This window comes from Lytechinus variegatus, chromosome 12, assembly GCF_018143015.1.
Source record: "Lytechinus variegatus isolate NC3 chromosome 12, Lvar_3.0, whole genome shotgun sequence".
NCBI lineage: Eukaryota > Metazoa > Echinodermata > Echinoidea > Temnopleuroida > Toxopneustidae > Lytechinus > Lytechinus variegatus.
Genome location: NC_054751.1, coordinates 10,581,888 through 10,609,494, shown reverse-complemented (window position 1 = coordinate 10,609,494; position 27,607 = coordinate 10,581,888). Strand labels below are relative to the sequence as shown.

General features: G+C 35.0%; 1 protein-coding gene across 1 annotated transcript; it reads left to right on the top strand.

Moving 5' to 3' along the window:
• LOC121425522 (aminopeptidase N-like) lies at positions 1–27,607 on the top strand. Its single transcript, XM_041621599.1, has 19 exons — positions 1–73; positions 2,000–2,403; positions 3,301–3,617; positions 4,595–4,871; positions 9,469–9,589; positions 12,634–12,788; positions 14,313–14,429; positions 15,248–15,382; positions 15,852–15,983; positions 16,686–16,861; positions 17,507–17,601; positions 18,983–19,119; positions 19,625–19,828; positions 20,730–20,812; positions 21,485–21,625; positions 24,026–24,193; positions 25,119–25,259; positions 25,757–25,838; positions 26,934–27,607. Exons 2-19 carry the CDS (start codon positions 2,023–2,025, stop codon positions 27,087–27,089), a joined length of 3,018 nt encoding a protein of 1,005 aa, XP_041477533.1. The 5' UTR covers positions 1–73; positions 2,000–2,022; the 3' UTR covers positions 27,090–27,607.

Sequence of the window (27,607 nt, the reverse complement as noted above, 5' to 3'; positions counted from 1 at the left end):
ACTTCAGACAAGAAGCTCAATCGGACAAGAACGCTGCAAGGAATTGTGTTAAGAAGCCAATTTGTTTTCACAGGTAAGAATTTTTCGTCAAATATTTAATATCAAGGGCAGTATGTAGTAGGCTTACCAAACACCATACTTTGATACCTTGTGTATGAGACACACGCCATATTGTCTGTGAAAATTAAGATGAGTTATCATTCAAGTAAAATATGATTTTCCCAGCCATATGGAGTCATCTTGGATATATTTTGGGGGTTACGGATGCATTTTTGTAATTCGCGGGATAATACGGTGGATTTTCAGGTAAAATAAGAGAAACCTTAGAACAAGAAGATAAGGTATCTCATCAAAAAGTCATCTGCCTGAAGTTATACCTCATATGAGAATACACACAATTGATTTAGGGTTTTTTCTTTGCTAGTAGAATTGAAAATCAGACTGATCTGAATTAAATGGAATTGGACTAATTTGGAATTTATTAGACTGTATTGGAATTTATGACCATATCTGCCCCGTATGAAAGAGATAATCTTGCATCTGCCTGTCATTTTAACGTAATGATCAATATCCCTACAAGCTTATATTCTTTCAAGTGTGTTTCATATTTATAAATGACTGAAAAAATGGGGAAGAATTACAAATAGTCTTCAATTTCAAAGGCTTGAATATTGCGGTAATCTTATGAGGATTAACATTTTAGAAATCATAATTCTTATATTTACTAAATTATCTTGGATGCGCAATGATATGCGGGTTACTTTTTAGAAATATATGATTCATTGTTCAGAATGAAAATTTTTGTTTAGAATTCAATTCAACGAAGTCATTTCAAGTTTTTATTTATGTTAACTCTTGAATATGTTTTCGAGTCACACCCCGGCCTCACAATAATATCATATGCAGAATTGTGATGTCAAATACGATCACATCTGTAAACGTTTATGGTATGTATAGTCATGTCATAATATTACCTCCCTCAATCGCCCATTCATAGTTCAACTTGATAAATTATATTATAATTTCGCCTAGCAATGATCTACTCGACCTTTATACTTGATACCATTATTGTTTTCGCCCATAATCATTAACTATATTAATCTATTATATGTAAATGTGATCAAAATCATAGTCACTCTGCGTGTTGTGAATAGTTGGTGTATAGGAAAGTTGGGAGCCTGAAAATCGTTGACGAGAATATATTTTTTTGGTGTAATTTGTGAAACCATTTTTTATGATTTAAAACTATTATCGTGTCAAATTTCCTAGTTCCATTTGCAATATTATTCTGTGAGATTTCTTATTTCTTTTAATCTTAAAAGCCACCATCGGCAATATTTTAATTACCATTGCCATCAGCAACAAATTTCATCTTCATCATCGTTATCATCATCAGCACCACAGCAGCAGCAGCAGCGCCACCACTACCACCACCACCTCCACCACAACCACGACCTCGTAACAATTCAGTTATCTTCAGAATTATTGTTGCAGGTCAATCATTAATGTTATTCTCGCCATCTTCAGGCTTCAACGTCATTATCATCATCGTCGTCATCATCATCATCACTATCATTACCACCACCACCCGTAGAACCACTGTCACCAACGCCACGATCATACCACCAGATTCATGATCGTCGATAGTCTCAATACTTTATCGTCATAATCCTTATCATTACCACTGTAATCGTCACCGTCGTCATCACCAAATCATCACCATTACCACCGGTACCGTGATTGTAATCATCATCTTCATCATGATGGTCAACAGGATCGTCAATCAATATCATCGAAAAAAAATGTATTCATATTGCTAGAGAATAGTATTATGACTATGAGTAAATCTCAGTGCAGATATAAGGCCTATAAATAATTGGGAAAACACGACTGACCGGTCAACCTTGAACGAACCTAAATTCGTCAGATAAAGAGAAATTACAAATATATTTCTTTTTAACTATTTCGGCGTTTTTCTATATTTTCTATAATGGTGCAGTAAGTTGTGTGAATGAGGAGAGGATGACTAAACAAGAGTTTAATATCGAGTCCGCTGAGAAGGAAGATAAGGAAAGCGGTGGCATTTTCCTGACAACATTTCAACTGGTGTTCATCGGCGTCACGGCAGCCTGCGTGATAACAGCTGTAGGATGCATGTGTGCCTTGTTACCAGACCGATCGTGTGATGAGGTCCGAGTAACCGAGCCTCCAGAGGAGCCCATGACCACGACACCGAGGATGACCCCAGAGCGAACAGAACCACCCGTTACGGAACCACGCAGAACAACAGAAGGGGACATGACGACGATAGCCCCGACCGAAGAGCCGTGGAATGGACGATTATCGTACGATCTCATCCCGGATTCCTACGATCTTTACCTTAGACCATACCTCTATCCAGAAGTAAGGAACTCATTATTCTTCTGTCTGTTATTGTAGCATAATTATTTCAGCCGAAAACCTTCTTAAATATTGTGTTTATGTATTAGGCAAACTGAATAATACATAACTTTGCAAGCTAACTTGAATTGGATCACAGAAATAATTATGTTCAGCTAGGGAGGAATTCGACTTCGGTGTGTGTATTATATATAACACATTATATATAACACATCTGGTCTAAAATGCTTCGACTAGGACGAATATTCGGCATATTTAAGGTCGACTGATGCACGTTAATCTATATTCACATTAAAGATTTGCATCATGTGATAGCTTAAAAACATCTAGCTTCCTGGAACAGCCCCGCAAAACCCTCCAGAACACTTCCTCCTCCTACTCATTCCTCTTCCTTGTCCTTTATCCATCTCCTGAAAAAATCCCAAAGGATCAGTTTAGTTGATGACATCTTTTATTATGGATGACTACCTTAGAATAAGTTGGTTTGCTATATAAGGATGGGTAACAACGGGTTTTTAGGTTGGCACGGGGGGACGAGATTCTATCGAGGGGTAGATGCCAGCTGTCATTATCATCGGAGTAATTATCCAGGAAAGGGGGGGGGTCCAATGACAAGAGGTCCTAGAACGGCACACGTGTTGATGCGTGATGTATAGCTCGATCTGTAGAGCGGGGGTTTGGATTCCGGTGACCCGGGTTCGATTCGCACTTGCATGACTTGGTTCTTTTGTGCCCTTTGGTAAGACGTTTATCCTCATTTCGGTCATATGGTTCTATGCTTATAGGCATTTATGCTTTCTTAGCAATGAGGTAAAAAAAAAATCACCACCGCCACATCATTATGTTATGATATGTTAATGGATTGACAATGACTGCCCCTTTCACTATCTTGTCATCCAGGATGGCGGAGAAGACAAAAGATTCACGTTTGATGGACGAGTTACAATACACTTCAGATGTGATGTAGCAACCAACGTTATCACACTTCATTTACTAGATATCGAACTCGATATCTACACTTTAAGCGATACCGACGGAAATGATATTTCTATCAGTGGCCATACGCTTGAGGCGAAGTACGAATTCGTTCATTTCAATCTTGACAGTTATCTTGAAGCGGGTAAAGATTATGTCTTATATATCGAATACCTCGGTCAACTAAGAGCGGGATTGTCGGGATTCTACCGTAGCAGTTACCAGCAAGGAAATGAAACAAGGTGGGCATATATATTTCTTTCTTTATCTTCTTTTGCTTTTTGAAAAGTCCAGAGTATTTTTTTTTTTTTTTACTTGTTCAGTTCATTTATAAAAAAAACAGCACAAAATACATGAACTGTATCAAAATGAATTTATTGGTACATCATTGGCATCTGCCAATATTCTATTAAAAACAATGATACAAAGTCATAAAACATACGATTTGAGGAACATTTGAGGAAAAGCGAAGTGACATAACATAAAACAAGGTATAACAAATTATCCAATACAAGTAATTTTGAATGGAATGTAACAATATTACAAATATTATGTTTGCACACATCATATTGCATTATTGTATTGTATTTAATATTGCATTAATATACAGTGTAATAAGGGAATTAAGAAAATCCCCCCCCCCAAAAAAAAAAACAGGTGGCTAGTAGACTACACCTATATTGGGGGAAATAAGAGAATTTTATCAACTCGTCTGATTTATATGTTGGAATCAGAATTTTTTGTATTCTTTTTTAAACAGAAAAAATTTTAGACAAATTTCTTAAACACACACACAGAGACCCAAATCTATAACTAAAACAGAAAACTATTCTTAAACCCGAGAAGAAATATGTTTTTACTTCAATAAACATCAGCAACTAAAAAATACGAAAAGGTACTTACTTTCAGGAAGCACTGTCGCTTTACAGAGGAGACATCAAACTCTTAAACAACAGCTGGCAAATTTTTACAAAACCAATGCACCTTGACGCTTGACCTTGTCATTTTTTCTTCAAAAAGCGCCCCTCTCCTTACCTCAAGTTAATGCTGGATCCAACCCTGCTCATACAAGTTCTATTCATTTTGGCGCACAAAGGGGCACAAAGCACAAATAAAGTATCTTTTTCTCCTCTTCGTGATATCTCATTCGCTCCCAATTTCTCACTCTCCCTCTTCTCCCAACCCCCTCCCCCTTTCCCTCCCTCTTTCCACTTTGTAGATGGCTAGCCACAACCCAGATGCAGGCTACCAGTGCTCGTCAAGCTCTCCCATGTTTCGACGAACCCGACTTCAAGGCCGTCTTCCGAACTGAGATCGAGCACCGTGACGACATGGTTGCCCTCTCCAACGGCATGGAAACGAGAACGAACGAGAGCGAGATCGAAGGATGGACGATCTCCAGATATCTACCAACGCCCAAGATGTCGACTTACCTCCTGGCTTTCGTTGTTGGTTACTTCGATAAGCTGGAAACATGGACGGACAATGATATTCTGGTGAGTTGTCGCTTTGGCCCCTTTTTATTTCTGCCATTGATCGATTATGCATGCTGATGTGTGTGTGTGGGTGTGTGTGAATATATGGGTGGTGTGTTGTTTGAGTTTTGACAGACGAGTATCAATCAGATATGATAATTTACACCGTCCTGGAACCAACCTTTAACATTACTCTCGAATTCATTTATTAGTCATTAATGTTCACAAAGTCTTAATTTTATGCGGTGGATATCAACTACACAACACTGATAAAAATGACAAACATCTGCCAAAAAAAACAACACAAGTTGCTGGAAGCCTGGAACATGATCTGTGTTGCAGAGTTCATAGTGGCTACTTCAACAACGACTTTTAAAAAAAAAACGACTTTAAAAAAAATCACTATTTGTATAACAATTGAGACGTTGCTATGTATATATTTGATCTCGTACTTTTTTTTTAATCACAGCAATGCCTGTATTGCCCTAATATACATTCTCAATCATTCATGGCTTGCTGACACAGAAGTAAATGCTTTTCTATGTGCATTCCAATCCCATTCACAGTTCGATGGCAATTTCCTATTTTTTTCTATCTCTGAGAGGCAAGAAACTTTCTATTCAAATTGAAGACGCCTGTTTATTCATTAACAATCACATTTTGCTCTTGATTATTGTATTTGTTGGAGCTAATGACTCTATAGATGGACTATCCCCCATTCACTGTATATACATATAGATATGCCTATGCAGAAGATAGACCTGCTGTAAGTGAAGAATAATGTAAAGCACATTAATCATTTAAGGCACTATGATGTAATGAAATCGCCATACCGTCTGGAAAGAAAAAATCTTTATTACCAGCTGTTGATTGTATTAACGTTTTAAAAAGTCATTTCAATTTCATATTATCTTTAAAACTTATTTTTACCAAATATTGGACAATTATATAAAGATATATCAATATCTTCAAAGATCCACCATATAACTTGTTTTAATGACAATGATGTAAGCACCAGCCCGAGTCTGTCAGATCGTCACACATAAGTGAACATGTATAACACTTTCTTCAATACTTCTGGCATACACCCATATTTGCACTCACATGCACCACGCACCTCGGATACTTCTTCAACGATTGCAAACAGAATCTTATTTATTCTCTTTTAATAGAGCAGACGTATTAAACGGGGAAACCTTTTCACCCCAGTGTTAATATTATACAGCCAGTGAATTTAATAAGGCTTTTCATAAATTAGCTCAAAGTGATATTCCCGACTACTTTAGTTTAATGCTTTTAAATATAAGAAGCTTACAAAAAAATTTTGATACTTTCTGCGAATTTTTATCCACATTAAACACATTTCCATTTTCTATTATTGGTCTCACGGAGACATGGTTGCATCCAATGTCTCCTCCAATTTACAACATTGATAATTACAATTTCCTCCATATAGATAGAAAAGTTGGTAAGGGAGGAGGTGTCGCTCTCTATGTACATAAAGATCTTAATTACAAAGTAAGACATGATATTGAACTTCAAAATATGGAATCCTTATTCATTGAAATTTCTAACGCTAAAAATAAGAATAAAATAATCGGTGTAATCTATAGACCCCCAACCAATAATGCTGACATATTTTTAAATGAATTGGAATCTAGTCTTGAATCAGTTTCTCGAGAAAACAAAAAAATCTATATCATGGGCGACTTTAACATTGATTTGTCATTTCCCTATACTACAATAGGTCAACATTTTACTAATTTATTATCATCATTTGGATTACAACATCTCGTTAATAAACCAACTAGAATTTCTAACATATCAAATACAATACTTGATAATATTTTTTCTAATGCACTTGATAAAAGTGATAATGGAATAATATACTATGATATTTCAGACCATCTGCCTATTTTTGCAATGTATCCAAATGACAAACGCCCTCACCAACCTAGGGACAAAGAAAACATAACCAGACGGAATGAAACCCAACGTAATATAGAATCCCTTAAGGTAGATTTGGCTGAAGAAGATTGGCATGATATTTACCTAGAACAAAATGCAAATGACTCTTATGTAATATTCTTAAACAAACTTCTTTATTATTATGATAAAAACGTGCCATTACTAAGAGTTAAATCGAGTAAAAAGAAGAACAAACAACCGTGGGTCACACAAGGTATAATTAAATCCATATTCAATCGGAATAGACTTTATAAAATATCCATTAAATCGCCTACAATTCAAAACATAAATAAATACAAAAAATTCCGCAACAAATTAGCTTCAGTTATTCGCCGAGCTCGCAAATCTTACTTTTCTGATGAAATTGAAAATAACAAAGATAATAAAAATTCATTATGGAATTTTGTAAATGAGATATTAGGTAAGAAAAAAGAAAACTATGATAACATCAATTTCGTAGAAAATGCTCAACACTTGCGAAACCCAAATGATGTTGCTAATGCCTTTAATAACTTCTTCAATAATATCGGTCCAAATTTAGCTTAAAAAATAGTATCTAATGATAATGATTTTTCTGAATACTTAAACGACTTTCCGGAACATTCTTTATTTTTAATCCGACTAACACTCATGAGATCTTAGAAATTGTTAGGTCTTTGAAACCAACTAAATCTTCAGGGCATGATGGAATAAGTGTCTGTTTATTAAAACAAATAATTCACTTTATAGCTTCACCGCTCATGCATATTTTTAACCTCTCTCTGTATCATGGCATTGTTCCCGATTCACTGCTTAAGATTGCAAAAAATAATACCAATATATAAGAAAGATGACCCATGTCTCACTTCCAACTACCGACCAATATCTTTATTACCGAGTATCTCTAAAATTCTTGAAAAAGTAGTTTACAAACGATTGTATTCCTTTTTGAACAATAACAATATATTATTTCCAAATCAATATGGTTTCAGAGAGAATCACTCAACCAATTATGCAATTTTACAATTATTCGACAAAATATCTGATTCTCTCTCTAAAAAAGAACACAATGTTGGGGGTTTTATGGACTTATCAAAAGCATTCGATACTATGGATCACCGCATTTTACTTTCTAAATTAAAGAGATATGGAATCAGGGGGGTTGTTTTCACTTGGTTCAAAGATTACTTAAGTAATCGACGCCATTATGTTTCTTTCAAATAAAAAACATCCAATATTTGTACTATGAAATGTGGAGTACCACAAGGATCGATTTTAGGTCCCTTGCTGTTTTTGATTTAAATGAATGATATTGTAAATGCATCTCGAGAATTAACATATGTTTTATTTGCAGACGATACAAATGTCTTCTATTCCCACAAAGACTTAAGTATACTCGTCCCGACACTTAATTTAGAATTAAAGAAATTATCAAAATGGTTTAAAGCTAATAAACTCTCCCTAAATATAAGCAAAACAAATTTTATGTATTTTAAACACATTCAAACTAAACATATGTTCCTTAATATATACATAGATGACATCCCTATCATTGAAAAACAAGAAACCAAATTTTTAGGTGTATGGATTGAGTCAAATTTAACCTGGAACAGTCACATTCACAATATTTGCATGATGGCATCCAGAGGAATAGGAATTTTGTTTAGATTAAAATATTATCTCTCCCAAAAATCATTATTTATGCTTTATAATTCGTTCGTTTTATCTCACTTATCTTACTGCAACTTAGTATGGGGGTATGGTAGTAAGGTAAAAATAGAAAGGATTTTCCGTCTCCAAAAGAAAGCACTCCGCATATGTACTCATTCACATTTCATTGCACATACTGATCCAATATTTCACAACTTAAAAACATTGAAAATTGAAGATATTAACATTTATCAAACGGCCATATTTATGTTTAAATTTTCATCCAATACAATACCGATTCCATTTCGCAATTTTTTTGGTTTACAACAAAGACATTCACAATTATCCAACACGGCATTCAACAGATCTCCACTTAACCAACCCAAGAATATTACTCGGTCATAAGACGATACGCCACCGTGGCCCAGACATTTGGAATGCATTGCCACATGATATAAAACAATGTACATCTCTATTCGTTTAAAGCTTCGTTGAAAAAATTTCTTATTTCTGAGTATACCTAATTTAATTCACCTGCACTCACCAACATGCACACACTTGCACTTCTTTTTACCAATTTTTTTTTATACCAATATATATATATATATATATATATATATTTAAATCTTATATTTCGCGACGATCAATTTATCAAATATAATTTATGATGGTTTTCATGTAGCCCCCTCTCCTGGCTGCTATTGCTTCAAGCACCTCTGTGCTTATAATAGCTGGCCCCTGTATTTTACCGAACTATATCACATGCTTAGGTATGATTTAATTACCAGTCTTGTTTGTATTATTTACATTGTATCTTTTAAATTGTCACATTTGATTTGTATTCATTCAATTATGTGAACATGTTAATCTATCATTGATTTCTGAATAAAATGCAGAAACTCCTGCAAAAAAAAAACAAACAAACGAAAAGAAAGAGAAACCAATCGGGAAAACACTTTTATTGTGCTCTTTCACGAAAGACATGCTCAATGTCATGTTTCTTGTTTTTAAATCAATCTAGTTACGAGTATGGTCACGTCCGGAGGCTGTCAATAATACACAATACTCATTGGAAATCGGGTCTAACCTCACCACATACTTCGAAGAGTACTTTAATATATCTTTCCCGCTTGAAAAACAAGGTATGGTCATCTCATTCTTCATACAATCCACGTAAAATACCCCCTCCGTTTCTAGCAAATTCTCATAGGGGCTCAATCTCAGGAGTTCGTACGACCCACACCACAGAAAAGGTTTGACACCATGCATGGGGGGGGGGTAGTATAGACACTCTAGATTACTGCTAGGTAGGTAGTAGTCTCAAAATGTGGTATCACCTTTTTTCTGCATTCGAATTTAAAGAGCGATGTAAAATAGCAAGATTTTGAAAAAAAATTAATAACCTTCAGGGGTAAGGTGACATGTAAGTTGCCATATCTCCGCTTGTATATGTCATAAATACGTCATTCAGGTATCAAAATGTTGCTGGGTGTCAGCTCTAACGTCACAATAACATTCAAAAGTGAAATTGAGATATCAAACCTTCAAAAATAGGAATACACTCATGGCCAATATCCACTTCCATCTTAAGTAGTGAGATTTGTGTTGATAAACAAGAGGCGCTCTATAATAACAGTGGGGCTAAATATGCGTTATTCATAACAAAATGAAGATTTTGGCAATTTTTTTAAAACATTATACAGATATATTTGTATCAGATTATATCGCCAGTAAAAAGTAATTCTAATTGAATTAGTTCCTTTGGGATTTTTTCAGGAGATGGATAATTAACAGCACTACAATTGTAAATAGCAGCCTGCAGGGTAGTTAGAATATAATATCTGAATATGTTTAAAAATCTTCAACTTGTTATGACTAACGCATATTTAATCCAGGTATAGTTTTACAGAGCGGCGCATATTCAAACACAAAAATCAATTTTCGTCTCTATGTTTTCATATCTACTTGAGATGGAAATGGACACTGGCCATAAGTGTATTCCTATTTTGAAGTTCGATATCTCAATTTCACTTTTGAATGTTGCTGTAACATTAGAGCTGTCACCCAGCAACATTTGGTTACATGAATGACATATTTTTTTACATAAACAAGCGGAGATACGGCAAGCTATATTTCACCTTCCCCTTAAAAGTTATTGATTTTTTTTCATTTTTTGCTATATTACATTGCTCTTTAAATTCAACGGTAGTATAAAAAAGTGATACTACAATATGAGACTACTATTTACCTATAGCAGTAATCTAAAGGGTCCATACTAACTACCTATGGTATTAGACCTTTTCTGTGGTGTGGGTTGCACGAACTCATTTTTCACAGGTCATTGCTTCCGGACTATTCTATTCACATTAATTTGAGAAATTGCCACTTTCTCGGTAATGTTACCAAACAGTGATTTTGTATAGTTCAAGCGGCACAGCACGATAAAGACATATGTATTTTCAATGATGACGATGAAGACGGAAATGTGATCTTATATAGATAGATAGATAGTAGATGGATGGATAGATAGGTAGGTAGATAGATAGACAGGTACTGATAGATAAATAGATAGATAGATAGTTAGAAAGAAAGATAAAGATATATTGATAAGACTCCACGCTCCTTAAGATAAATCCGACTCCAGAGCGCTCTTAATGGCGGCCAATAACTTGGGGATTCCAAATGAGAACAAAATCACTTTTTTTGGATTATGTAATAAGGCAGGTGTGTTGCTATGTCAGTGTGTTGATTATCTTTTGTTAGGCATACTTGACGGCCACCCCCATACATGCCGAAAGAAATTACAATAAACACGGTACCCGAATTAGTATGTATACGTGATGGTGGTCTTTTGTTATTTTACAAATTCGGTGCACTGACATATATCACTGCATTTTAATTTCAAACCAAAAGTTTTCTTTTTGTTCGGTGGAATCCCTCTACAGTGCGTATCAAAAAAAAGTTTACACTTATAAAAAATCCTGTAAAATTATACATTTGTAATATCTTGAAGATTTTTCCACATTTTAACATTGGTACAGCTCCATTTCAGCAAATGACGATATAACTGTCAAAAAATATTTTCGCTTGAGTGAGCACCACTTACTTATAAAAAGTTATGAAAAATGATTTGCGCAGAACTTTGAAATAGTTATGCGAATAAAAGTAGACCTTAATAATGAAGAACACGTGGAATTTGGCTAGTAAAACTGATTTGAAGATATCTTTTACCTTTTTAAACTTGTTTCCTTGCCCAAAACACTTTGAAGAGTGCATTGCGCCCCACCCTACTCCCCACATACCGAGGCCATCGTGACGATTTTTGCTTTACACTGAGCTGTGATTTACATGAAATAGCTTGGGAGTGATTTTCATTTTGTTAATCATTGTAAAGTTAGGGAAAAGTGTGGAGATACAAGTATTAAATGAAAAATGAAATTTAAACATACTTGAAATGATAAAAACTTAGTGAAAAATTGCTGGAGATGTCTGATATAAACTTTTGTTCAGATTCAGTTGTGTCCCCAGATCCAGCTGGCACAAAAAGGGTAAAGGATGTGTTTACTAAGTGTTGAAATTTTAATTTGGGTGGAAAAATTGTTACAGAATGCTTGAATGTATCCGTTTTATTTCAACGGACTAAAAGTGCAGGGAAATGTATGAGAAATGTTTCGAAGGGTAAGATTGATTTCGCCCTTTCCCCTTGACGCAGTGTAAAAACGAGCATTTCTGTGCAAACAGATCTGCGAGCTTTACGAAAATGGACAGTACTCACTCAAGTGTAACATTCTGTCAAAGCTTTTACTTTCATTGGATAGATGACTCAAAGCCAAGAATATAAGTGAAAAAATTACCCAAATGTTGTATACATTTTTATTTCCAGGGCTTTTTCAAAGTGTAAACTTTTTTTTGATACGCACTGTAGTTTTGGCAGCCATAAGCGCTTTGTATAGTCGGATCATATATTATTTTTCTCAATCATGAGCTACTTGAGTTGATTATGTATTTTTATTTTGATAACTCTTTTCAATTGGTACTGCTTTGCTGGAGTCTGTAATGTGTCCATGTTAGTCTCTCTTTTGTCGTGTTATTCGTCGTCTTGTTATTTTTACACTGTATACTTTTATGGCCGTTCAAACAACTTTGGAAGTGGTGATTACATCGCAGTTCTGTTCTCTTAACACAGACATGATCGCGGTGCCAGACTTTTCGGCAGGCGCCATGGAAAACTGGGGCCTCATCATCTACCGGGAAACAAACCTGCTCTACGATAGCGCAGTCAACTCGGCAAGTAACAAACAACGTGTTGCCGAGGTGGTCTCACATGAACTTGCTCATATGGTAAATATATTCATACACAAATGATCAATGTTTTGCATTGTTATGAAACAGGTTTTTAACAGTTATGATTAGGCCTTTATTTGTATAGATGAATCCGAATTCAGGGGAGCGTTTCATCAATATTTTCATCCGACGAGTTGTCAGATCTGACACCTTTTCTTGATACTGATTGGCTGAGAGGCACTGTTCCTATGGTAACTGTCGGATAAACTGGTACTTGTCGGATAAATGTCCGACAAGTCCTTTCATGAAACGCCCCCCCCCCCCCCCCCCAGCGATGTATGTTCGTCATTGTCAGAACTACGCCCTAAATTTCAAGGATTAAACAGAAATCCAGATAAGCTCTGAATAGGGGACCTCTGACCAGTCGAACGTTAGGTTTAGATTTAAACATTGTGGATCTGAATCTTAATGTGATTGGTTGACATTGGTTTGACTTTTATAAAATCTGAGCTAGGTCATACTTGTCACCTGTGTCTGTGATATGTTACAAAAATGAAGCCCAGAAAAATTGCGTTCGAAAATAATTATTTAGTGCTTCAAAAATTGAAATATAAAGTGACCGGAAACACCATCTTAATTTCATCCCATACACTTATGTGTACTATTTAGGCGTCTATAAGACACCTATTTACAAAATCAGGGTTTGCCTTGTAGTCTTAGTTTTTCATTCTCAATAATGGTTGTTTTCAGGGTTTTTTAGTTCTAATACATGTACTTGTACACATGTTTCATCTTGGTTTGAGATTTTTTAAATCGGCTGCTCACAACGTTAAACAATACATTTAATCTAAAAAAAATGAATCTAAATTCTTTTGAGATTTGAAGAAAAATCCTTTGAGTTTTTTTATATAAATCATTGGGATTGGAAATAAATCCAATGTTTGGCTGGTTCCTATATTCATAGCCGATATGCATGGATTTATTTCAAATTTTTGAAATTTTGAGTGTAATACATTTTTGTAAGACACTTAAATACACCATAAGGACAGCTCTAAAACTGAAAAGGTGTATAAACAGCTCAAAACGAACCCAGTAACAACCTTACTAAATAATGATCTGTTCATAATAATAATACAAGAATATAATTTATATTGATTTGTTGACTTTTTATCATCACTTTTTTATAATCATGTACTGTTATAATGATGATGATAAGTATTGACTATGATTGTGATAACAACACAAAATTTACACCGTAGTTTTGAAATGACCATACAGGGAAATATATGTCATAAAGTAGGCAATATTATACAGGGAAATATAAGCTGGTCGGAAGATAAACTATACATGCCATAGGTAAACTACCAAAAAGAAGACATTTCTGAAAGTAGTTGCGTTTTCACATCACTTTCAGACTTTCCATTACGATAAATTCTGTCATATCAAGATACTATTGCGAGATAACAAATGTAATGGAACCAAATATCACAATCAGGCGTAACTTTTTCATAAATATAATTCTTGAATATATCATTAGCAATAATCATATGTTCTTTTTTTCATTATTTTCTTTCATTGCAGTGGTTTGGTAACCTGGTCACGTGTGAATGGTGGGATGATCTATGGCTTAACGAAGGTTTCGCCACCTATATGGAGGGCACCATCGGTGTGAATCACGCTGAACCTTCATGGCTAATGGTAAGTAAAATCAACCAGGAGCGGCGCTTCGGATGGGGCGGGGGAGCGAGCGACCACCTCAGATGACTTATAGGGGAGGGAAAGTGAAGAGAAATAAAGAGAGAAGAAACAAGAGGAAGAAAATCTAAGAGTGAATACGGAAGAGTATAAAAAAGGTTTATATATCATTTATTACTCTTGTGATTCAATTGAGAAAAATGATCTTGGATCTTGCCCCCTCTCAAAATACCTTTGCACTGCCCCGGAGTAGAACTCGACGACATTGTGAATAATGATGATACTATTTTTTTTCTACAATTTATCAATTTAGGTTCTACTTGAAATTGGGAAGATATAAATGGAATGGGGGATATTTCAGAGTTCTCACTTGACTGGATGGGAGGGCTAGGAGGGGGGAGTTGGCGGGGTAGGGAAGACGTAACAATAAGCTTCATGTGTACTCAGCAAAAACTGTGTTGTTAACCGCCTTTTTGTAAATAGAGGACCACGCCAGTTATTTTACACCGGTGTTAAATTGACAGTTCGACACCTACATGTGTTATTACAACACCTTTGGTTGTTATATTTACACTCGATCTTTGGTGTTATGTTCAATCTTTAGCTGAGGGTGTAATTTCAACACCTCAGGGTGTGGTCTCTATTAACACCAACTGGTGTCAGTTTTAACACCACAGTTCCTACAGTGTAAAGTGAACAAAATTCCATGGAATTCATTCGTAAGATTTATTCTATATATCAAAAACTAATTTAACACGCTTTGTTCTACGGAATAATTATGGTACTACTCATATTTCATTATACTTTGATTCTCCAAAAAGAGGGAGCAGTTTGTTACTATAGATCTGCAGTCAGTTTTTGAACCGGATGCACTTGGAACGTCACATCCGGTGCAGGTGCCTGTCAACCATCCAGATGAAATCAACGAAATATTTGATTCAATTTCATATAGCAAGGTAGGTAATTTTAGGATTGTTTATACCCGGGGGGATTGAATGACCCAGGGTGTTTCATTTAGCTGTTCATGGATTAAAGTTATGCATTGAGCCGACATTTACAATTGACTGGCATATGAAGTGCCGAAATTTGATCCCATTTTTTTCCTACCACACAACTATAATTTTCAAAGACTTTATAACAGAACAAGGGAAAAACAAATTATTTTCCCTTGGCCAAAATGTAAATCACATTTGCATAAATCATGTGACCTAAGTACCATCCCCAAAACAACAATGAATTGACAAAAATGAATTGACATTTTTATTGATCTTGAAAAGTTTAAATTGATATAAGGCTTGTCATAATTTATCAACAATGACCAAAACAAGTTCTTGATTGATTGTAAAATTCCGGAAAAAGTGGCGTCAAAGACATTCTGCCTCATATCAATTAAAACCTTATTTTTCTATATATTTTATTTAAAAGGGTGCATCGATCAACCGTATGTTAAACAATATCCTTGGGGAAGATGTCTACACGAGTGGAGTGAACAACTATCTCCAAACTCACAGGGAAGATAATGCCAAAACAGATGATCTATGGAACGCTTTAACAGAGGTATAATCAGTCACTTTATCAAATGACGCATCAAGCAAAACATGATTGTGTATACACCTCTATCTCACTCACTTTCACTTTTTTTTTTTTGGGGGGGGGTAGGTGGGGGTTGAGGGAGGGTGCGTTTGTGTATAAATGTATACTTTATGTCTGTCTATCTATCTATCTATCTATCAATCAATCTATCTATCTATCTATGTATCTCTCTCTCTCTCTATGTCTATCTATCTATCTATGTATCTATGTATCTCTATGTCTATCTATCTATCTATCTGCCATTCTCCAGAATAAAGGCCTAATGAAAACATTGAATGTAATCATCTATTGATTTATAAATTCAGTGAGCCATTTGAATATTGACAAATAAAGTAAGACATTGAACGATGAATACAGCGTTTTCACTGAAGACTAATCGATTTCACTATTTCATTTATTTGGTTTTGTTTCAAAGAAAAAAGAACATAAGCCAATTTTCCTAGTCACTCTAACAACAAGTTTTAAAGCTTTTTAAGGTTTTTTAAGCTTTAAACAACCGGTTTCAAAACTTTAACAATGGGAGTGACGGCCTGAAAAAAAATGCTTAACATTTTAAACAGAGTTTACAGATTTTCTTATAAAACTGACGCACCGGAACAAAAGCAAGACACACGATTTAGAACGTTTCTGTAACTTTATGCTACATTGCATTATTCTACCACACAGGCGGATAAAAATATCGGTGATAATGATGTTAAAAAGATAATGGACACTTGGACTCTTCAGATGGGTTACCCAGTGGTCAATGTCCGTCGCCTCAATGAAACTCATTTCAATGCTTCCCAGGAACACTTCCTTATCAACCCTGAGGCTGGGGTCGACGATAGATACACCGATCTGGGGTGAGTTGGGAATTGTTAAAATATATTTATAGATCAATAGAGTTTGAACCACTCGGCAATATCTATTTCCACCGGAGTGGAAAGTAGGTACCGGATGCGAAATGTACAGTTTGAGTAGCAAGAGAAAGAGGGGAGAGAGAGGGAGAGGCAGAGGGAGAGAGTTGGAGAGGGAGATCCGTGGGGGGGGGGGGTTGAATGAGAGACAAGGAAACGGAGATGAACCAGTCGCTGTTAATTCTGATTTATTTTACAATCTGAGTCCAATTGTATAGCTAGAATTATGTTCTAATGTTGTTGTTTTCATGCCTTAGAAAGTCTTAAAATTAAATCACAAAATAAAACGTCTATCCTAGACCAAAGAAAAAAGGCTGAACACTTGGGGGTCGTTTCAACAATATTTTTGTCTCACAAGTTGTCGTATTTTCCTTGATTTTGATTGGCTTAGAAGCATTGTTATTACGGTAACTGTTGGATGAAGTGAAAAGTCCTTTCATGAACCATGAAACGCCCCCTTGGGCTAAATACGAGGATATTTAAAAAAAATCTTTTTCTACAAAATCTGGAAATCTTTCAATAATGTGTATTTAGAAATAATCTTGTCAATTACCAAATTTCAATTTAATTGATTTTTCTCATTTATCTCAGATACCAATGGTATGTTTACCTTACGTACACTCAGGAGACGGACCCTAATTTCGAAGAACCCGATAATATCTGGATGGAACCATACATGACAACAAGTATGTAAACGACAAAAATGATATTTTAATACCGGAATTTCACATTCATTATTGGTTTTGAAATGTAAATTTTACGATTATTTTATGATTATATACCGTATATATACTAGGATAGGGTTTTAAAGCAGTATGCAGACATCTTATCACCATACACTAAATATAATATGAAGTATTTAGCGAGAATTTCGGCGCCGCATTTTAGCCGCGGAGTCGTCAAAAAAGGTTATTTTTTTAAAACGTCATCATAGCGTAGAAAGTATATGAACCTAGTTCATGAAACTTGGCCATAAGGTTAAACAAGTAATACTAAACATCCTGCCAGAGTTTCATGTCACATGACCAAGGTCAAAGGTCATTTAGGGTCAATGAACTTAGACCATGTTGGGGTAATCAACATCAAAATCTTAACCTAAGGTTAAGTTTTTTAAATGTCATCATAACTTCGAAAGTATATGAAACTAGTTCATGAAACTTGCACACAAGTTTAATCAAGTATTGCTGAACATCCTGCCTGAAGATGATCACAGAATCAGGGTCAAATGTCATTTAACTTAGACCATGGGGGAGGGGGTGGGCGGGAATCAACATCGAAAACTTAACCTCAGGTTAAGTTTTTTAAAGGACATAACTTGTGCAGTATATGGACCTGGTTCATGAAAATAAAACATAAGGGTAATCAAGTATTACTGAACACCCTGCCCGAGTCTCAGGTCACATGACCAAGGTCGAAGGTCATTTAGGGTCACTTAACTTTGGCCATGTTGGGGGTATTTGTTGAATTTCCATGTAACTTTGATTGAATTGCGAGACTGCTCCACTTGTTAGAGGTATTAAGCTATTGAAAAAAAACATATTACAGGGGTAATAAATTATTCTACTTATGTACAGTTTTCCATTATTGTTATGATGCATTTATTTTTTTCATCTTGTTTATAATCATATGTATGTTAAAGCCATAGGAAAACAAATTTCTTTGTATGCATATAATTATTGGCCAATACAAAATAATTTAAATTTTGATCCGATGTTGTCATCCTCCAATCAACTTAGTAGCTTTTTCTTTCTGAATGCCAGCCTTTAAATCATCTTATCTTATATTTTTATTAAATTAAAAAAAAATTAAAAAATTCAGGGATTTAAAATAAATTCATTACCGCTGTGAATAATGACTAGTCGATGTTATGATTCAAAATCAATCCTTAAAGATTTAAATGTAAATCTTAAAGATTGATTTTTAAATCCAAATTTATTCGCATTTAAGTCTTTATGGATTAATCTTAAATCCCAGCATGGAATGGTCACTATTCATAGCCATAATGGATTTATTTCAAATCCTTGTAATTTAGAGTGATACGCCTTTTTTATATCGAACTTTCCACAGCCCTTGTACCTGTCTCGAACAACATGAGTGATGATGATTGGTTTCTTGTAAACATAAAACAGTATGGTTATTATCGAGTAAATTATGACAATGACAATTGGGCTCGCCTCAGCCAACAGTTAACAAATGACCACAAGGTAAGATGCTTTTCAAGAAGATTAAACAAATGATGTATTTATTTTTGAAATAAAATTACCTTAAGGGAATATAGGAATAAAAAAAGTAAATGAACATATTTTGAAAAAAGTAGAGTATATTCTACTTGTCATTATTTTCATTATTGCTGTTTTTTTTATTGTTATTGCTAATATTATTACTATCATTATTAGCATGTAAATATTACCACACCATTACTATGATAATTATTTCCATTCTAAGTAGCATCACCGTTATTTACTCTGTGCTAGCATATCACAATTGTAATGAGGCGGTTTAACTTAATGAATCACATTTTTTATTACGAGTTTAATTTTGCTGTGCCTAATAAAAAAAAATTATGTGAACACTGTATTTCCATGGAACTAGTAAACATTTTAATCACATGAATCAAAGCCTTACACGAGCAAATTTATTTGAGATGTGTTATGTAATTAAAAAAATAACAATGACCCCTCCCTTTCAATGTCCTCTCTCTATACCAAGGTACTCCCGACCGAGAACCGTGCCCAGCTCATCAATGATGCCTTCACCTTGGCCCGGGTGGGGCGAGTGGATTACCCCATTGCTCTTAATCTAACTCTGTACATGGAGCAGGAGGAGGGCTACGTGCCTTGGGAAGCAACCCTTGGAGGCATCTCATACATTAGAGATATGTTCAGCAGATACTACGGTTATGGACCACTAGAGGTAGGATACCGGAAGACTATTGTCGAAAAGAGAAAAATATTTCCCTTGCTTAAGAAAATATTAAATTTTGCTTATACATGTACATCAGGAATGGATCCAGCATTGTCCAATGTAGGGGACGGGGGGGGGGGGGGTTGAACTTCCCCATTAAAAAGTTTTCTTTATTGGCCGAAGCGAAGCTCAAAGCTGAGGGGGGTGTCCTAAAGAATGAGGGGGGCAGGGCAAAACTTTCCCCATCGAAAAGTGTTCTTTATTGGCTGAAGTGAAGCTAAAAGCTGAGGGGGGGGTGTCCTAAAGAATGAGGTTTAAGTTTAGCTTTGTTTCTTTTTTACATAACAGGATTAAGCATCCCATAAGGCCTAAATAAATAATGCAAGCATGAAGCCCAAATTGAAATTTCTTAGATAATAAACAACGTTCTAACCCCTTTTTTGTAATTATGAGCATGCTGTGTATGTGTACAATTAGGCCAAATGAGAGAACGAAGCACAAGCAGAATTCTTCTTTTTTTAATTGTGACTTGAGCAGCTATTAGCCAATTCCTAAACCTTTCATTTTTTTCTTTGCTTTATATTATTTCTTCTTCTTTTCATTCTCCTTATTCTCCTTTTCTTCCTCCTCCACCTCTTCCTAATTCTTCCCCTTCTCTTCCTCTACTTTTCCTTTGCCTTCTCCTCCTTATCATTCTCTTTTTTCTTTTCCTCCTCCCCTTTCCCATGTTTTGCAGCAGGTTATATATATTTTGACAGACTTCTAAGATGTGTAATCGCTGCATTGGTATGACAGACTGAGTGTCTCCTTTTTATTCCTTAAATCTCAACTTTGTATACTTTGCATGACCCAATCGTCCATCCTTCCTTCTTAAACCCATCTCTCCCCTCCTTTAAATTTGAATTGACAGAGATATATGCGTGAAAAGGTTCAAGCATTATACGAAAGTCTCGGATGGATTGACGATCCAGACAACGATCCCCATCTTGATCAGTAAGTCATTTACTAGAATATGTTTTCATTTAGTTTCACAATCATAGAAAACACTCTGAATGTGATTAGTTATGTTATATCTAATATACTTAATTACTGGACATGCATGTCATTTCTGAGATTTTGTGACTTTTAATTGAAGAAAAAATCCTCATCCATTTGACTCAAATTCTTTAGGCCTTGGAATACGGGTCTGATCTACTACAATTGAAACATCATGTTCACTAATTTTTGTTATATATTTGCTATATACACCTGTGTGCACCTACAGGAACACCAATATACCTGTTTTGTTATTACCATATCTCCCATTTTTACTTATCTTGATTGAGGGTGCATTAGAAAAGAATTATTATAATTCATTGATATATAACATTGATATTAAAATGTTTGATATTTAATGATCAATGATGATGGTCATTTCCATAAAATAGTTAACCTTACAGTATGTCGGACCACCCGTTTATATCAAATTCTTCACCTCATGAAATACTCAAGCTGTGATATTGTGAGAGCATTAGACCTTTTCATATGAAAAACAGAGAGGGGACGAAATTAATCGCAGGTAGATCCTGCATATTGGGGGTCAGATATACCTACTTTATGGACTCCCCCAACATAATTGAATAATCTAAAAGTTTTTCATTTGACTATTATCATATCTTTCATTAGATTTAACCGAGAAAACGCAATCGCTACGTCGTGTAGATATCGCAACCAAGATTGCTTGGACCAGGCCTCCACCCTGTTCTCTCAATACATGACAAATGATGCAAACAATGTGGACAACGAACCAGATTACATGATTAACCCGTAAGCTTTAGTCCATTGATCAACAGTTCAATTCACGTTTTGCTTATATTTACATTTGTTTCTCCACTTTTCTTACAGTATACCTCCCTCTGAACCCCCAATAGTGTTTGGCATTATACTTCTCATCTTCTCTCCCTCTCCATCCTTCATCCCCCTGTTTACCTTTTCCCTTTGTAGATATCAAAATCTACTTTGTAAATACTCCCTCACCTCACATGATTTTATGCAGTTTTGTTTTGTTTTTTCTGGGTAAATTTTACCTCTTATCTCTTTTAAACTAGTTAAAATTTCATGCCATGTATTCTCTTTTGGGGGACCTTGCTTTGACAAGCTCAGCTTCTTGAAGGTCTCCTCCTCTTTCATGACATATTTGTACATGTATATATACTTTTTCTTTTTAATATGATCTTTGAAGATATTAAGTGTGCGTGACAAAGTACTTAAGATGTAAAAAGTACTATGTATGATGTTGTTAACCAATGTTATGTACAAATGTTGTGAAAGAAGAAATAAGTGAACCATGATTATAATTTCATATCATACTTCACTTTATTTTCATTTCTCTTTTGTTCCACATTTGCTTTACATTACATTCATCATTGGGTTTCTCATTTTGCTTCCCCGGGGGCAGCACCTGGGTATGCAGGGGGTGGCAGGGTGACTACATGATGTGATCTTTCCCTCAGTTGAATATCAAGGGAATGTACAAGACGGAAGTAGATCTCAGTAGTATTTAAAGGACAAGTCCACCCCAACAGAAACTTGATTTGAATAAAAAGAGAAAAAATCAACAAGCACAACACTGAAAATTTCATCAAAATCGGATGTAAAATAAGAAAGTTATGGCATTTTAAAGTTTCGCTTCATTTCACAAAAACAGTTATATGCACATCTCGGTCCGTATGCAAATGAGGAACTGATGACATGACTCACTCACTATTTCTTTTGTATTTTATTATATGAAATATTTTTGTTTTCTCATCATTGTCATGTGAAATGAAGTTTCATTCCTCCCTAAACACATGGAATTCCATTATTTTAACATTTTGTACTTCAGACAAGGAGGTCCTAATCTTCAAATTCGTAAAAATTGAAATATTGTATAATTCAAACAATAAAAAACAAAAGAAATAGTGAGTGACATCATCGACTCTCTCATTTGGATGTAACTGGCTCGTTCATATAACTATTTTGTTAAAAATAATAAATAAATAAAGCGAAACTTTGAAATGTCATAACTTTCTTATTTTACATCCCATTTTGATGAAATTTTCAGCATTGTGCTTGTCTGATTTTTCTCTATTGATTCAAATCAACATTTTTTTGAGGTGGACTTGACCTTTAACCAATTCATCAGCTCTGTTGAAATGTTACCCAATGGAGTAGAAAATCCCAATTTGTTTTATACAAGTTCATCCAACTGGAAGATTTATGTGTCTATGTTAATCAACCTACTATTTTTTCTGACAGTACAGACTTCTCTTTTAAAACTACTGGTACTGTTCTTTTTTTAGTCCTACCCCCTTTTCCTTGAATAATTGAAAGGGATGGCCATCTCCTTGCCCCCTAGCTCTTAACACTTCTGCTCCCAGCAGCTTACTCTTCATGAACCCCACATTACACCTTTCATTATACTACCCACTTTCCACTGTGCTTTTTCGGAAACTCCCCTGCACTTAAATTACTCCCTCAAAGCTTACCATTACTCCCCATTTTGAATCCTATTATACTTCTCTTGAACTTCACATTTTACTTCGTACTACTATTCTCACATTCTCCATTTTCCTTTAAATTTGTATTTCATGCATATATTTTTGTGTTATTTACGAATCATACATACACACATAAACATACATTTGCATAGCATAGCTTTTGTATGAATATATTAAGCTGCTTTTGTTCAGGGCACTTTTTACTTAATTCTATGCAGACACAGCAATTTTCTTAATCAAAGATATATGTTTTCAATTTCAAATTTGAAGAGAGTATTAGTGATGGAGAACTTCTTATGTCCATTGGCAGGCTATTTCATAGTTTTGTGTCATTTATTGGAAATGCGCGATCTCTGAGTGTGACTTTTGTTTTATGAAAGGGAATCTGGAACAACAATTGAATCCTGCAGACTGCAGTGACACTTCTTTGTGTCATTTTGCCAAGCCAGTGTTCTACATTTGACACCCCCAACCCAGGTAGAAAAATGGGTAACTTTTGAAATCCTATATATAAGATATCATATATGTAAAGCACCTTGAAGGCATCTGCACTAAAGCCAGAACCATAATCACAGAGCACGAGAAGTGTCAAGAAAGATGTAAGCACTGTATAAGAACGTGCTATCACATTATTATTATTCATCGAGAAGTAGCAATACAAATCCTATATTTTCTCCTCATAATTTAGCATCTCCCCGAACTTGAAGAGCGTGGTATACAGTTATGGTATCCAAGAAGGGGGGCAGGTAGAATGGGAGTTTGGCTGGAGAAAGTATCAAGAAACCACGGATTCCTCAGAGAAAGTCAAATGGCTGGTGGCTCTTTCCTACTCTCAGGCACCATGGATTCTAAGCAGGTATGTCGGGGGAGGGTTTCATCGAACAGTCAATGATTTTCACAAGACAAATTTCCTTTGAGCCAATCAGATGCAAGGGTTTTGGTAAAGCTTCTAACAGTAGTCAGTGAAAATCACTGTTTTTATGAAATGCTCCCAGAAGTACGTAAGACTAATAAAGATGTTTTTTTTTGTATTTCTAATTGAGATCATTTTACTTTGAGTAATGAATTTTCTGTCTTGCCACATGCAACTAATTGAAATTGAAAATGTGGAGCATACAGTTTATTCCCTTAGACCGATGAAACGGCACAGTCCTCCAAGCATCGTTGGAGTGAAGTAAAGTACAAACCTGTGTTGTTTCCAAAATATTAAAAGGATGTACTAGTATTTGAATGTTTTCTTGACTGCGATCAATAATGTCAGCATATTGTATTTCTTTTCTATGATGCATACCTCCAATTTCAGGGAATTTTTAGCAGTATAATACAATATTGCCTGGTGATCAATTTTCAATTAGGCACAAAGGGTAAGGCAAAATGGTGTGATCTAAATAAAGATACAATCAGGCAATTATCATTACATCACAAGCTTGCCTCTCTCCTTATTGCCTAGGCTTAATTGTATTTGAGCTGGTAATTTCCAAATTCCCTATACTTTATTGGCATTACTAAAAAAAGTATATTAACTAGCATAGTATGATAACGATATTGATTTCAAATGGAATTTCAGGTCGAATAACAAACAGTGTCTGGTGGAAGAGGGATAAAAGAAATCTGATTGAATAAGTTTGTATATATATAAATTTGTGATATTACAAATTACCTCACAATGGCACCTCGCACTGATGCACAGAATTGTTTCATCCCGGGATAACTTTGAAGCTGCTGAAAGGGATTACTATTCAAGGTTTATTTGTTTAATCCCCATCCTTACCGCATTGTAGATATCTGGATTACTCCTTGGATACAGACCTCGTGCGCAGTCAAGATTCATCTACAGTCATTGTCAGTGTGTCAAGAAACTACATAGGACGTTCAATTGCTTGGGATTATCTGCGGTCAAACTGGGATACCTACGTGGATTAGTAAGTAAAAAAGTAGTAGTAATACCATTAATAGTAGTAATAATACATAAACATAAATTTGTATAATGCAGCTTTTATATATAGTCAGCTGCGCTTGTTCAGAGCTCTTTTTGCTTGATTCTATGTGTACACAGTAGTAGGAGTTATATTAGTAATAATAGTTATACCAGTAATAGGTTAGCACAAGTAGTGGTATGGTACGTGTCAGCAGCAGTACTCAATATTGATAAAAGTAGTAATAGTGATTTTGTTATTTAATAATAATAATAAAGAATGCAGTTGGAATGTATTGTGTAAGCTGAAGAAAGAAGAATACAAGTTTTAGAACATAAAATACAAACAAGATTTCAAAAAAAATTATTGACTGGAATATTCATATTCATTGAAATAATTACATTGATGCCTTTTTAGCACTCTGTGTCTCATATTAGTGGTAGACTACCTTCTTCCCTCATCATAAACTTTCGTTTATCTTGTGTTGTGTATGTTTATCACAGTTATCGCACAAGTCCAAGTGGTTTAGGTTATATTGTCACTGAGGTAACAGAAGATTTCAATACTCAACTGGAACTTGAAGAGGTATGTTAAAAATAACTTTCTCTGTAAAGGTATCAATAAACTTAAAACAATTTTTTATTTACCTAAGAAAGACACTATTCAATGCAATACATGATGTCCCTATGAAGAAAACTAATTCACTGCTTTGGATTGTGATTCACAAATGTCATTTACTTTCCTCATTTTAACTTGAAACTGGTCCACTCAATTCTTACATCCCTATGTGAACTGGTTTTATTCTGTGGGTTCAAGTGGAATCCAGTTTGGACACAAAAAATGTTGTGTTGGAAAGGAGAAAAAAAATAGAATGAAAAAAGTTGAATTAAATCGGATAAGTTAGTAGATCCCTACAAAAGGGGGGGGGCACATTTTCCTGAGGAAAAAATAAAAAAGCAAAAAAAGGGGGGGGGGTTAACCCCAAATTAAGAAGATTTCCTCCAGAACAAAATTGAAAAGCAAAAAAAAAAGGTCTTCACTTTCAAAAGTGGGCACACTTCTGTTTTAATGGCACTTTTACATTACAAATTTTAATTGTGCCTCTCAAAGGGGGGGGGGGGCGTACAGGCCGGATTTGCCCCCCCCCTGATCCATCAGTGTCCCTAAGACTATGTAGATTTCAAATTGGCAACTAGTTAAGTAAATTATGACATGGGCTGTGGACAATTTCAAATAGGCCATGTCCTTATTTCACAAGGATTTTTGGTTTTTGCCAAGTATTCATTCCCCTGGGGCAGTAATCTAAATATAACCCAGTTAGTGTTTTATGTCCTCATGAAAGATAAAAAATACAATTTAAAGTAAAACTTTTGAAAAAAAAATCATATTTAAGGTATTTCATGTATTGGAGTAAGTGGAAGAGTATTCCTTGCCTTACATCACATATGCAACCAATTTGAAGTCTCCATGGGTACTATAGTGATTACCAATTTTTACAACTTTTTAAAAATTCATAATTTTCTTATTGCTTGTCCGATATTGTTCAAACTTTCATCTATCAACTTGTCTGATTTTTATTTTTCCTCAAAAACAAGTTTTTATATGGGTGGGAGTCCCCTTTAACTTGTTTCACTTCATTATTTTTCTTCCCCTCTTTTCAAACTTCGTATTAAAATACAGGTTGTTGCATTCAAAGAAGGCAAGGATCTTGGTCCCGCTACACGTGCATATGATCAGGCGATAGAGGTTATTAACACAAACATTGCATGGATGAAAAGCAGTGCAACTATAGTAGCAGAATGGTTTGAAGATGCAGCTCCTCCTATAGGAGAATAAACAGGATAGAGAGCGAGCGCCCTCATTGTCTTCTTTCTGCCAATCGTCATCTTCGTCTCCTTTCTTTTTTCTCTCTTCCCTGTCTCACTGCTTCTTTAAAGGGGTATTCCAGGCTGAAATTCATCCAGCAAAATGCTGTAAATTTCATTAAAATCTGATGTGATATAATGAAGAAATTGGATTTTAAAGTTTAGCGACACTTTGTGATAACAGTTACATGCACCACGTCATGAATATTCATTAGGTAGGGGATGATGCCATATCCCCACTTTCCTTTTTCTTATGTTATTTACATGAAATCAAAATGATTTCATAGTTTCATACATGTGTGTATGATGTATCTCCCTTGTGACAAAATAAGTCGCAAATATGGATATATTACACATTAAATCGGTTGTCAATCCAATTCTTTCATTCTTGTTGACAATATTTGAATGTAATATTATATATTATCACCCGTATCAGACATCTGAGCTGGTCATTTACAAAACCGTATTGCCCTACATTTTCTGAATATC

What these genes read in the sequence shown, in the direction of transcription:
- LOC121425522 (XM_041621599.1), top strand. Translation starts at nt 2,023, where the DNA reads ATGACTAAACAAGAGTTTAATATCGAGTCCGCTGAGAAGGAAGATAAG. An exon ending in GGACGGACAATGATATTCTG is followed by an intron (nt 4,872 to 9,468) that starts GTGAGTTGTCGC and finishes AAATCAATCTAG; the next exon opens with TTACGAGTATGGTCACGTCC. An exon ending in CCAGATTACATGATTAACCC is followed by an intron (nt 21,626 to 24,025) that starts GTAAGCTTTAGT and finishes CTCATAATTTAG; the next exon opens with CATCTCCCCGAACTTGAAGA.